Source organism: Meles meles, chromosome 8, assembly GCF_922984935.1.
Source record: "Meles meles chromosome 8, mMelMel3.1 paternal haplotype, whole genome shotgun sequence".
In the NCBI taxonomy this organism is placed as follows: Eukaryota; Metazoa; Chordata; class Mammalia; order Carnivora; family Mustelidae; genus Meles; species Meles meles.
The window spans coordinates 57,177,326-57,191,024 of NC_060073.1; the positions used below are offsets into that span (position 1 = coordinate 57,177,326).

Genomic DNA, 13,699 nt, shown 5'->3' on the forward strand with positions numbered 1-13,699 from the left:
TTCCCCCCCTCTTTGTTTATTTGTTTCTTAAATTCCACATATGAGTGAAATCATATGGTATTTGTTGTTCTCTGACTAACTTATTTCACTTAGCATTGTACTGTTCAGATCCATCCATATTGTTGCGAATGGCAAGATATCATTCTTTTTATGGCTGAATAATATTCTATTCTGTGTGTGCGTGTGTATTATCTTTATATATTCATCATCTATTGACAGGCACTTAGACTGTTACCCTGATTTGGTTATTGTAAATAATGTTGTGATAAATATAGGGGTTCATACATTCCTTCAAATTACTGTTGTAGTCTTTGGCTAAATGCCCAGTAGTGCAATTCTAGATCATAGGGTTGTCCTATTTTTAAGTTTTCATTTTTAAAAACTTTTTAAAGATTATTCACTTATTTGAAGGAGAGAGGGAGCATGAGCAGGGAGAAGGGCAGAGAGAGAGGGAGAAACAGACTCTGCACTGAGCAGGAAACTTGACAAAGGGGTGGATCCCAGGACCTTGGGGATCATGACCTGGGCCAGAAACAAAGGCTTAACTCACTGAGCCACGCAGGCACGCTTATTTTTAAGTTTTTGAAGACCCTTTATACTGTATCCCACTGTGGCTGCAACAGTTTGCATTCCTACCAACAGTGCATGAGAATTCCTTTTTCTCCACACCCTAGCCACAGCAGTCAGACAAGAGAAAGGAATAAAAGGCATCTGAATTAGTAATTCCATCATATCATTGCAGATGACATGATGCTATATGCAGAAAACCCTACATCTCCATCAAAAAAACTGCAAAAATTGATAAGTGAATTCAGTAAGGTCACAGGGTAATCAATGTACAGAAATCCATTGCATTTCTATAGGCTGATAATAAAGCATCAGGAAAAAATTATGAAAAAATCCCATTTATAATTGCATCCAAAATAATAAAAACCTAGGAGTAAATTTATTTATTTATTTATTTAAAAGATTTTATTTATTTATTTGATAGAGATTACAAGTAGTCATAGAGGCAGGCAGGGAGAGAGAGGAGGAAGCAGGCTCCCTGCTGAGCAGAGAGCCTGATGTGGGGCTTGATCCCAGGCCCCTGGGATCATGACCTGAGCTGAAGGTAGAGGCTTTAACCCATTGAGCCACCCAGGCGCCCCCTAGGAGTAAATTTAACCAAAGAAGTGATAAACTTGTACTCTGAAAGCTAAAAAACAATAAGAGAAATTGAAGATACCAAAAGGAAATAGAAAGACATTTCATGCTCATGGATGGCAAGGACAAATATTGTTAAAATGTCTATACTACCCAAAGAAAACTACACGTTTAATGTAATCCCTACTGAAATGCCAACAGCATTTTTCACAGAACTAGAAAAAACAATCCTAGAATTTGTATGGAACCACAAAAGACAAATGGCCAAAGCAATCTTGAAAAAGAAGAATAGAACTGGAGGCATCGCAATTCCAGACTTCAAATTGTATTACAAAGCTGTAATAATCAAAACAATATGGTACTGGCATAGCATTTTAAAAAGACACATTCAAAGCTTTATTTGTGTGTGGGAGGATTACAGGGTCTATCTTAAGTTGGTTCTCAACTTGGTTTCAGAAAATACAAAGTAGAGCAGAGACAGAGGTAGAAAGAAATTTCTAAGCTCCATAAGGGAAGGAACACGTCTCTTTTGTCGCCACTTTATCTCTAGAGGTTAGATTTGTGTTTGATCCATGCATGTGCTCAATTAATGCTGTTTGGTTTTGGATGGATGGGTTTGAGCAAAATGCGTATTTATCTAAGCACCAGTTTTTCTTTTCTTTTTCTTCTTTTATTTATTTTTTTGCACCAGTTCTTCATCTTTAAAAAAATAATCTTAATACTGAGTGGGAAGTGGGGGTTGTGGGAAGTGATTGAAATAATAAATATAGAGTGTTTAGTATACATTTGCATCTCAAAAGTCTTAGTTCCTTTCCCTGAAAATACAAATGTGAAATTTCTACATTATTTCAAATGTCTGCAAATAAATAACCAACCAGACAAAAAAATACGAATATATGTAAAGGGCATGCTTGCCTTTTTAAAAGATTCTGCATCCTGGGAGGGAGATTTGTATGTTGTTTACATAACAAACAAGATTTGTAATCTTTGTCACTTTCAACTGGGAGCCCTGGTGGCTGAGCAAGTACCAGTCGGAGTCAGTACCCTCAGTACCGGAAGCCTCCTTTAAGCTAGTTAGTGTATCCTCCTGCTATTGAGATCAGGCACCAAAAACTCAAGAGAACATAATCCATTTCACATGCCCATTCCCTAGAATGAAGAGCTCAGTAGATTTCCCAGGACACCATCCAACTCCTTATTACTTTTCACTTATGGGAAGAGTTATGTTTTCATAAGAGATCCTTCCTCCATTCCTGCTTCCAGCATTCCTGCTCCTGCTCCAGCTAGGTGAGATAACATTTAAAAAATAACATCAATGCTTTATAGTGTTGTATCCACCCTCGCTGGTACCCCACTTCAGTTTTTTTCTAGATTATGCAGAACCTTCATCAGATAACATATTTTAAAGAACACCATTTGCATAACATGCAAACGAGGACCACCTTTGATTATAGAGGAAAGTCCCCTCCTACTTTTTCCTTTGTCTAAACTCTGGCTCTTTTCTGGAAGAACATTCGGACAATGCCATGATAGATCTCTTTGGTCTTAATGCTATAGACAATAGGGTTGATAACAGGTGGGAAAAAGAGATAAGCATTGGCCATCATAGCATGAACCAAAGGGGAAACATGGAATCCAAAGCGATGCACCATAGATAAACCAATCATAGGCACATAGTAAGCAAGCACAGCACAGACATGAGATCCACATGTGTTGAGTGCCTTCCTCCGCCCCTCCCCAGTGGTGATACTCAGTACAGTGTGGAGTATCAGCCCATAAGAAACCACAATAAGTAGTGAATCCAGCCCAAAAGTGGAGGTAACAATGAAAAGCCCATAGATATTGTTGATAGAAACATCCCCACAAGGTAGATGGATAAGGTTGGGGTGGAGGCAATACGAATGGGAGAGGACATTATGGCCACAGAAGGGCAAGTTCCTTAAGAGCATGGGCAATGGGGCCATGAGAATAATGCTTTTCAGCCCCATGATAGTTCCTGCACCAAAGATACGGGGAAAGGTGAGGATGGCTGTGTAGCGCAGTGGGTTATAAATGGCCACAAATCGATCCACAGACATGGCCAGCAACACTGCTGACTCCAAAATGGAGAAAGAATGGATAAAGAACATCTGAAAAAGGCAGGCATCAAAAGTAATCTCAGTGATGCCAACAAGGAAGATGCCTAGCACTGTGGGAAGAGTAGATGCAGAGACACCAACCTCAGCCAGTGCCAACATGGCAAGAAAGAGGTACATGGGCTGGTGCAGGGCAGGGTCTGTTCTGATGACATGAAGAATGGTACCATTCCCAAGGAAGATGATAATGTACATCAGGCAGAAAGGGATGGATATCCAGATGTGCTCTGCCTCCAGTCCTGGGATGCCAACCAGAATGAACGTTGTAGGTAAGAACTCCAAAGAGCTATTGGAGTTCTTCATGTTGAAATTTCATCCCATGCGACCTTAAAAATTAGAAACAAGCTAGTGAGATCACATTATAATGGAGAAAGTCATCTGGACTCTGTGGAAGGGAAGAAGAAAACAAAGTTTAGAGATTCAGGTGACCATAGGTCTCCTGCCAGAAATTGACAAGATGGCCACCATCAGGAAATGCCCAGGGATTAAGGGGATTACACTCTCCATGAGAGTAAAGTTTAAAGCTGATAGAAGATTATCCCTCTAAATTTTACTTCACTTTGGATCTGCCAAGGAAAAAGTGTCTGTCTTGTCTTGGTGTGCTGCTGCTTTGGTCTCAGAAAGCTGCTGGAGAGAAAGGCATGGGTAGGCAATCTCAGTTTTAAGGTATGGACCAATGTCAGGAATAGGTGGACAAAGATGTTGATAAATATGGCTGTAACACAAGCAGCATGGTACATGAAAACAGCTAAAAATATCTGTGGAATGAATTTAGACATGTGAAATAATTGAGGTCCAAAGCAAGGCTAACAAGTGGCAGTGAAGAACCTGGAGCAAATGGTTGGAAAATAAACTAGAAAACAATGGGGTATGAATTCACACTAGGTTTAGCTGTTCTGTGCTTTGAAAGGACTAGGAAACAACTGAAAAGATGATGTGTAAAGGATAGAATGAGTCAAGAACCAAGGTTGAAGGATTTGCATGCAGACTTTAAAGTTCATGAAAATATTCTGTCACCATAATATACACAATCTCTCAACTCACAGCTCTCCAGGACAACTTACCTGATCCACTTGACCTTCTTCCTGACTCAGACACACCTGTGATATACTGCAACAACAACACTGGGAACCTAAACAGACTTTCAAGGAAGATTCTGCTGGGCAGGGGAGAAAGGCACCAGAGAGGAGAAGAAAAACACCTCTCTAGAGTGGGGATATTTTGAGCTCAGCTCTATCTGGGATGGCACCAGGTATCACAGTAGAATTCTGGGCTGACAGGGCAGGAAGAACCTCTTGAGAGGTATTTTCAATTAATTTATCCAAACACACACACACACACACACACACACACACACACACACACACTCCTGCTCACACACTTGCATATGCAATAATTTCCACACATGCTGAAATCTTGTCTTCATCTTCTCTGATGAGGAGTCCTCACTCAGCCACTGCTGAGCTTTAGGGACCTCACTATTATATGCCGGTTGTTATTTAGTTCTTCTCTGCAGGCTAAGTCAAGAACTAATATGAGTAAAAATTAATATGTACATGGGTGACTTATTTTATTAAACTTATTGCATTAGCTTACAAAGGTGGTGGAGTTTACTACTATAAGCACAGTTATACAGAATTTTGTGGGACAAGGGCACACAAACATAGCCAACTTCATACTGATCCCATTGAACAACTTGTTAGGACAAGTTATTGACCTCAAGACATGACCACACATGTTGGAGCGTCGCATGGCTGGGGACTTGGAGGACACTAACATTTACCACTAGCTATGGAGAGCTTCTTTTCTCCCTTCTCTGCCCAAAGCCCAACGTGTCTTTCTTAACCTTTACAGTGGACCAAAGTTGGTCTGCCTCTGGGTCCAGCAGCTGTTTCTCCTGTGTGTAGCCTCATCGTAACCTTGATTCCACTGCTTCCTATTTCTAGTTTATGCCACCCTGATGACTTGATACTGGAAGAAACAAATCTTGAGGGAGACTTGCAGCTAGGATCTATCCTCTCCTGTTATCAGCTGTCTTCTCTGGTTCTCCTTGTGCTTGCTCTCTCTCTCCTTCTCTCTCTCTCTCTGTTTTTATCCCTTTTGCTTCTTTGCATCCTTTTTGTCCTGGTCCTTCAAAATCTCCCCAGCCAAGCAAGCCTCCTTCAACAGCCTTCAAAGTCTCCTTTAAAGTTATATTAAAAGGCAACAATTCCCCTCAGCTTCAGATTCATATGACAAGGACATTTCAAGTCTGAGGAGGAAAAAAGGGATTGTTTAATCCAAAGCCCAATGTAATACACAGTGGAACACCACAGGTCAGCAGAGAAAGGAGAGTACGGCACAGTAAATACTACATTTCTGGAGGTGGGCAGAGGTGGAAGTGAATGCTGTGTGCAGGACAACTCTATGTACTTAAACGTTATGAAACTCCTTTATTTTTAAAGATAGAGGTGTTGATACCTACCTCAGAATGGCTCTGAGCATTAAACAGGGACCTTTAGCAACCAGTGATTATCAGCATCCCCACACTTCCTGCCTCCCTTCTCAGTTATCCTCAGAAGGGATCAGTCAAATTCAAATTGCCTCCAAATTTCTTTTAATAATGATCTTTCCTGTTGGAGAGGGACTCCCTGAGGAGGAGTGCCCAGATAATTTCATCACTCCTTCTCCATGTCCAGGGGCCCTTAGAGGAAACAGGCAATGGCAGAGTCAGTACCTATTTGAGATGAGCATAAACATCTACTACAAGAATAAAATAATTAATATAGGTAAATTGTGTACAAAAGTGTCTGGCTTATAAAAAGTACGTTATAAGGATTAGCTATTATTCTAACAATTATAGAACAATTGTATCTTGGAGAATAATTATTAATAATTAATAAATTGTATTAATTTACAATGGTCATCAGCTGCCACTTTTATAAATATGCAGATAATGAGTAAGGAACAGGGCACAGAGGTGATGGTATTCATAAAATATCAAAGGTGTTTAATAAAAGGACATGAAATTCAAGGGGTTAAGCTCTTGTGAGAAAGGTTTCAGATTGGTTTGGGGGGCAGGGGAGGGAAAGATTGATCAGAAATATCACCAGCATAAGATGACTACAGAGAGCTGGCAGAGTGAGCCTTTCCAGACCAGGGTTAAAGAGGATTTAAAATTGCTGAACCAAACATGAGTTTCGTTTATTTGTGGATGGCTGGTTCATTGGCTAATTTTCTGACCAGCAAGGGGAAAAAAAATTCTTGGTTTCAAAATCCACTATGACCCATTTTTATAGGACTTTTAATTAAAAAGTTCTTAAATTGTTTGTGCTGCTGGTTTAACCAGAGAGAAGAGAGTTTTGTGTGATTGGTGTGCAAATGCATTAAATGATATGGGGGTAGGAGAGGGAGTTGAGGGAAACTGGAAGGGGAGATGAACCATGAGAGACTATGGACTCTGGAAAACAACCAGAGGGTTTTGAAGTGGCCGGGGGAGGGGTGGGAGGTTGAGGAACCAGGTGGTGGGTAATAGGGAGGGCACGTACTGCATGGAGCACTGGGTGTGGTGCAAAAACAATGGACACTGTTATGCTGAAAATAAATAAAAAAAAAAATAAAAATAAAATGATATGGGGGTAGATGAGATTCAGATATGTATGAAGTCGGCAGCAAGATTTTTATATAGAAGTTCCAACAAAACTGAAAAAAAAAATTGAGGGCAAATATTTCTCATGGAAACATTGGAAATATTGCCCATTCCATTAGTTGCAATAGTCTGAAATGTGTCTTTCTGAGAAAGGTGTGGGGTGTCCTTACTTGAGAAAAATTCTTAATAAATACATTCGATCTTGCTTCTCATCTTCAGTGTCAGTGGGTTTAATTCCATGTTGCTCACTCCATGGTGTCTCCTGACCTCTACAAGCCTATTTTCTGACAGCAGATACTTAACTTCCAATTCCTTGTTTTCTTACTCACACTAGATTTATTTGACTTTGATAAGGCCAGGTCTCACTCAGTCCCTGCATTCTCTCCGAGTCTGTCAGCTCACTGCCGACTTCATACATATCTGAATCTCATCTACCCCCATATCATTTTATTTTTATTTTTTTTATTTGTTTTGCTTTCGACAAAAATGAAAATGCCAGCAATAGGACAATGGTGAGATACCTGTTATCCTAAAAAGGAAATCAGATCTTTTGGACCTGATGAGGTTGGTTGGACCCATGGGGTTGGTGTGCGATAGATTAAAGCAAATAAACAAACCAACCAACCTAAAACAAAAGCAAAACCAAACCTATTTTCAAACTTTCTTCCAAATGTAATCATATCTCACATACCATATCTAAAATATTACCGTAGTTTTTCTATATATGATTAAGATTAAACCACACATGCATTTGCCAAGAGTCTCCCAAATGTTACTGGGAATGTTTAATTAAACACATGTGCTCAGAATGAGGATGGATTTTGCATTGAGACCATTGATGTTTTACTGAGAAGTTAAAGGACTTAGCATCTGCCAGGAGCATATCTTTTGACTTTAGAAAGAGAACCTGAAAAAGTAAGAGTGAGAGAAAAATGGTAGTCAATGCAGAAAACAGAGGGGAAAGAAAGAATAATAGGGATACAGTGTCATCAAATGGGGTTCATGCATACAGAAAATCACAAGGTCAAGGAAGAATTTGTTGACTTGTATTAATTCACTCAAGGATTAATTTGTTCATCACCAAGTATTTATCAAATAGCTAGTATATTCTCAGTGAACAAAAAGATATCATCCTACCTTACTGAACTTAATATGTACTGGACGTAGAAAAATAAAACAGTACAAAACAGTATAAAGACGATTACTTGATTACAATTGTGATGTACGGTATGAGACAAACAACAAAAATTCAAGCGAGGGACAGCTCCTCTCGTGAGACGGAGAGAGACATTGTAAATCCAGGTCCTTACAAGGAAAACACACCTCTCAGAATCTGCCCCTCCCATGTTTCCATACTAATACTCCAGGTGCAAGACTTCAACTTAGCACATCTTCTGGAATTTCACATTTCTAATTCTCAGGATGACTAGGGATATTTAGCATTAGCAAATTATGCTCTCTGCTTTCCACTTCATCATCTCAATGCCCATGTACAATAGATTTTTCCAATGAGGGCTTTGCAGTAAGAATTAGTTCTATTCCTCCCTCCGTAATCCTCAAGAACAATACAGATTCCTGATTTGCAAAATTATTCCTTCTGGGCTTATTCCCAATCTTAGGGCTTTGTTCTTAGTATCTAGTTTGCTTCTAATTGTTCTAAGGTTTGAATAGTTTTTCGGTATAAACCTAAGCATATGTATCTATACATAAAGCTGTTTATTTTTATAATGAAGGAAAATGTGGAATGCCTTATTCTTTTTTTTTTTTTAAATAACACAGGTCAAGGAAAAGTCTGTTTGTTCTTCTCTTCACCATCACAGTCTCTACCAAAAGAAGCTATTATTATTATCAATGTAGCATGTATTTTTGAATACATAAACTGATATTTATATGATTAAATTGTTTTATGAAAAGTGTTATCAAATATGTGAGTGTGTAAAACTTTCTCTCGCTTAAACTTTGAATGCTTATCAATCTAAGTCTTTTTTATGCTGTGGAATACTCCATTTGTGGACTGGTATCAAGTCATTTAACTATTTACTTATTGATGGCCAGTCAGGGTTTTTTTTATTATTACTATTATGTTATTTCAAACCTTGCTGAAGTGAAGATTGTTTTTTTTAGATTTTATTTATTTGACAGAGAGACAGCCAGAGAGGGAACACAAGCAGGGCAAGTGGGAGAGGGAGGAGCAGGGAGCCTGATGTGGGGTTCCATCCCAGGACTCTGGGAACACGACCTGAGCCACAGGCAGATGTCAACTGAGCCACCCAGGCACCCCTGAAGTGAAAATTCTTATTCAAGTCTCTGTGTTCATAAACAAACCTCAGAGTATAAATCTAAGGTAGTGCTATGAACTGGAATTTCTGGATGAAAGAGTAGATGCATTTTAAGCTGACACATGTAACAGAGGAGCTGACAAAATACTATACAATATGGATTTAGATTATGACCTCTTGTGTATGAAATATGAATTCTCAAAACATTCATCAACATGCAGCCTTATCAAGCTTTCTGACTTTGACAAGGTGATGAGCATCCTGTGCTTCCCTGGACCACTTTTGGTGATGAAAAGGACTGGCTCGTGGGTGACATCTCACTGGCCTTAACCCCGTTACTGCTTTCTTGGAAGAAAGAGTTGGATTAACCCCTGGCGAATCTGCTTTGTCTTAACACTGTAGATGATGGGGTTGAGCACAGGAAGCACCAGAAGGTAGACATTGGCCAGGAGTAGACGGATCGCAGGGGCTGCATGCTTCATGAAGCGGTGCATGAGAGCCACGCTGATCATGGGCACATAGTACACAAGCACGGCACAGATATGTGACACGCATGTGTTAAGGGCCTTCCGCTGCCCCTCCCCAGAGGTAATGCCCAGCACCGTGTAAAGGATCAGCACGTAAGAGAGGACAATGAGCAGCGAGTCCAGCCCAAAAGTGGAAGTAACAATGCAAAGCCCCAGAATGCTGTTGGGACGTGTATCTCTGCAGGGCAGCTGGATTAGATCTGAGTGAAGGCAGTAGGAGTGGGAGAGGACGTTGTGGCCACAGAAGGGCAGACGTTTCAGGAGGAAGGGCAGTGGGAACATGAGCATCACACTCTTCAGTCCAAGGGCAGCACCAGCAGCGGCAATACGGGGCCTGGTCAGGATGGCGGTGTACCTCAGTGGCTTGTAGATGGCCACAAAGCGGTCCACAGACATGGCCAGCAGAACTCCAGACTCCATGATGGAAAATGAATGTATGGAGAACATCTGCAAAAGGCAGGCTTCAAAGCAGATTTCATTGGCACCAAAAAGGAAGATGCCCAACACAGTGGGCAGGGTAGATGCAGAGACACCAAGTTCTGCAAAGGCCAGCATAGCTAGCAAAAGGTACATCGGCTGGTGCATAATGGTGTTTTTCCTGATCACTGCAAGGACCAGGATATTGCCCACAAGTGCCACAAGATATATGGAACAGAATGGGAAGATAAACCAAGAGTACATGGCCTCCAGACCAGGGAGACCAGTTAGCAGGAAATATTTGGGGTTGAATTTACTGCTGTTGAACATTTTCCTATGGAGTCTGAGTATTTTGACCTGGGCGGGTGTCAGAGACACAGCCTGGGGTGAGACACATGAACGTTATTAGAAACTAAGAGAGCCTGCAATTTCCTCTGCCTCATATGATCTGCCAACTTAAGTCCCTCCTCCCATTCACGACCAGTTCCTTTTGGTCTTCGATGCTAAACAAAAATGTGGAGTCATACTTGCAAATAAGTTTATCTCTAGAATAAGGGAATCTGGTAGAATATTTTATCACTCATATTTAAAATTAATCTCCACTGTGGATTCACTGTGTTTATCTGGTAGGAATTGAATGTTTTCCATGTTTCTATCAAGACATGGCATTGTGTAGTTTTAAAAAGACATCATCGGAAAGACACTAACACAAAGAAAGCTATAATCTGTCAGACATTCCCTAAATCCCCTGTTAAAGAATGTTGGATTTTAAGTAATCACTGGGGACAGGGGTTAGAATAAAACTACTTCAAAGTTAGCAGAGAATTGTTCAGGAGATAAAGATTCAAAAGGCCTATCTCTGCCACTCCAAGCAGCACTGAAGAATACTCTCCACTGGCATGAACAGACATTTCTGCAAATAAGACATCCAGATGGCCAACAGACACATGAGAAAGTGCTCCACATCACTTGGCATCAGGGAAATACAAATCAAAACTACAATGAGATATCACCTCACACCAGTCAGAATGGCTAAAATTAACAAGTCAGGAAGTGACAGATGCTGGCGAGGATGCGGAGAAAGGGGAACCCTCCTACACTGTTGGTGGGAATGCAAGCTGGTGGAACCACTCTGGAAAACAGCATGGAGGTTCCTCAAAATGTTGAAAAAAGAACTACCCTATGACCCAGCAATTGCACTACTGGGTATTTATCCTAAAGATACAAACGTAGTGATCCGAAGGGGCACGTGCACCCGAATGTTTATAGCAGCAATGTCTACAATAGCCAAACTATGGAAAAAACCTAGATGTCTATCAACAGATGACTGTATAAAGAAGAAGTGGTATATATACACAATGGAATACTATGCAGCCATCAAAAGAAATGAAATCTTGCCATTTGCGACGACGTGGATGGAACTAGAGGGTATCATGCTTACTGAAATAAGTCAATCGGAGAAAGACAACTATCATATGATCTCCCTGATATGAGGAGGTAGAGATGCAACATGGGGGGTTAGGGGGATAGGAAAAGAATAAATGAAACAAGATGGGATTGGGAGGGAGACAAACTATAAGAGACTCTTAATCTCACAAAACAAACTGAGGGTTGCTGGGGGGAGGGGGGTTGGGAGAGGGGGGTGGGGTTATGGACATTGGGGAGGGTGTGTGCTATGGAGAGTGCTGTGAAGTGTGTAAACCTGGCGATTCACAGACCTGTACCCCTGGGGATAAAAATACATTATATGTTTATAAAAAAAAAAGAAATAAATAAAAAAATTTAAAAAAGGAGAAAATCACTATGGATGATCCTCTGTCACACTAGGTCCATTTATTCCTATGACCTTGTACTATTGTTCTAACAACCAAAGGAATCTCTGGCTGTGCCTAGGCTACCATTCTTCAAGCTCAGGAAGCTGCTTTTCAGTGACCTGAAGGACTTTGACCAAGGTTAGCTTGTTTCCTCCTTGGCACTTTGGTCTATTTTGGTTGTTGGGTTGTTTTTCCCCTATTATTTTTCTCATTTTTATTTTTACTTTTATCATTTTTTATTGTTTTTTCACTCAATTATATTTTAGTTTGTTGATACTTGCAAAAAAAAAAAAAAAAGAATGCTCTTCACTGGAGACACAGACTTACGTAGTTTTACCAGATAAAACAGCTCTAAAATGGTCTCAGTCCTCCATGTTCTTTCTATAGCCTTCTGGATGATAATTTTGGCTTTTACCCATAGTGGGGTAGAACACACAAAAAGTCAATGTTATAAAGGTTAATGAAAAGAAATACTTTGCCCACTGGAATTCCTATTAAGAAAGAAGTATTCTGCCCGATGGAGAATTGCTCTCCCATTGTCAATCCACACACAGCATGCTTAATCAATACTTACTGTAGCCTAAGGAAATGATGGGCAGTAGTCCCAGAGTAGTCCCTTTAGACCAAGTTTTTGAAACTGCACATATAAAAACAAAAGCTTTTTATTAAAAGATTTTTTCTTATTTGTATATTTATTTATTTATTTATTTGGTTGGTTGTGGGGGGAGTGTGGGAATGAGGGGGAGAGAACTGGGGGAGGGACAGAAGGAGAAAGAGAATCCCAAGCAGACTCCCTGAAGAGTGTGGAGCCTGACAAAGGGCTTGATCTCATGACCCGGAGATTATGACCTGAGCCAAAACCAAGACATCGGGCTCTCTGCTCGGCAGGGAGCCTGCTTCCCTCTCTCTCTCTCTGACTGCCTCTCTGCCTACTTCTGATCTCTCTCTGTCAAAATAAATAAATAAAATCTTTAAAAAAAAAAAAAGAAACCAAAAGTTAGACACTTAACTGACCCAGACACCCCCAACCAAAACAAGTCTTTTTATTCATGATGGTCCACTTCAATAGTGCTGATGTCTTCTGAAAGCCTGCCTGGAAAGGCAACCTATATAGGAATTGATTTTAAAATGCATGGTGCTCCCTGGCACTTCAAAATGATCTGGTGGAGAGGAATTCAGTGGCATCTGAACGTCATCCATCAATTTAAAATGATAAGAGGAATGGTGATTTTTGTTCCCCTGCACTGTTTAAGATAAAGGAAAACTCTTTACATCCCATGCATGCATCCTTTTTGAATGGCACACTTCTTAATGACGACAAAACTCCTGTGAAATCCACCTGCTTAACTTGACTTGTCTGCAAATCCTGACACACCCTAACTCCTCTTTTCCTTCCTCATTCTTGTGATTTTTGTTTTGGTTTTGTTATTGTTTACTTTGTTTTTCTTTTCTGCCTTCCCTTTTTTAAGTACTTCAGCATATAGCTCAACTGAAAGTTGTATTTTAAAACAAATGCAGGGGTGCCTGAGTAGCTCAGTTGGTTAAGCCTCTGTCTTTGGCTCAGGTCATGATCCTAGGGTCCTGGGATCAAGTCCAGCATTGGGCTCCTTGCTCACTGGGGAGCCTGCTTCCCTCTCTGCCTCTGCCTGACACTCTGCCTGCTTGTGCTCACTCTCCCTCTCTCTGATAAATAAATAAATAAATAAATAAATAAATAAATATCTTAAAACAAAAACCATATTCAACTTGCACTGTT

The 13,699-nt window shown here is 40.3% G+C and overlaps 2 protein-coding genes across 2 annotated transcripts; both read right to left on the reverse strand.

Annotated features, from left to right (window-relative positions):
- Window positions 1-2,627: 2,627 nt before the first annotated feature.
- On the reverse strand, window positions 2,628-3,581 carry LOC123950069 (olfactory receptor 51J1). Its single transcript, XM_046017936.1, has one exon. The coding sequence runs from the start codon at window positions 3,579-3,581 to the stop codon at window positions 2,628-2,630; it is 954 nt and encodes a 317-aa protein (XP_045873892.1).
- A 5,939-nt stretch (window positions 3,582-9,520) lies between these two features.
- LOC123949985 (olfactory receptor 51I1-like) lies at window positions 9,521-10,459 on the reverse strand. The gene has a single exon (XM_046017787.1). The coding sequence runs from the start codon at window positions 10,457-10,459 to the stop codon at window positions 9,521-9,523; it is 939 nt and encodes a 312-aa protein (XP_045873743.1).
- Between the last annotated feature and the right edge of the window lie 3,240 nt (window positions 10,460-13,699).

What these genes read in the sequence shown, in the direction of transcription:
- LOC123950069 (XM_046017936.1), bottom strand. Translation starts at nt 3,581, where the DNA reads ATGAAGAACTCCAATAGCTCTTTGGAGTTCTTACCTACAACGTTCATT.
- LOC123949985 (XM_046017787.1), bottom strand. Translation starts at nt 10,459, where the DNA reads ATGTTCAACAGCAGTAAATTCAACCCCAAATATTTCCTGCTAACTGGT.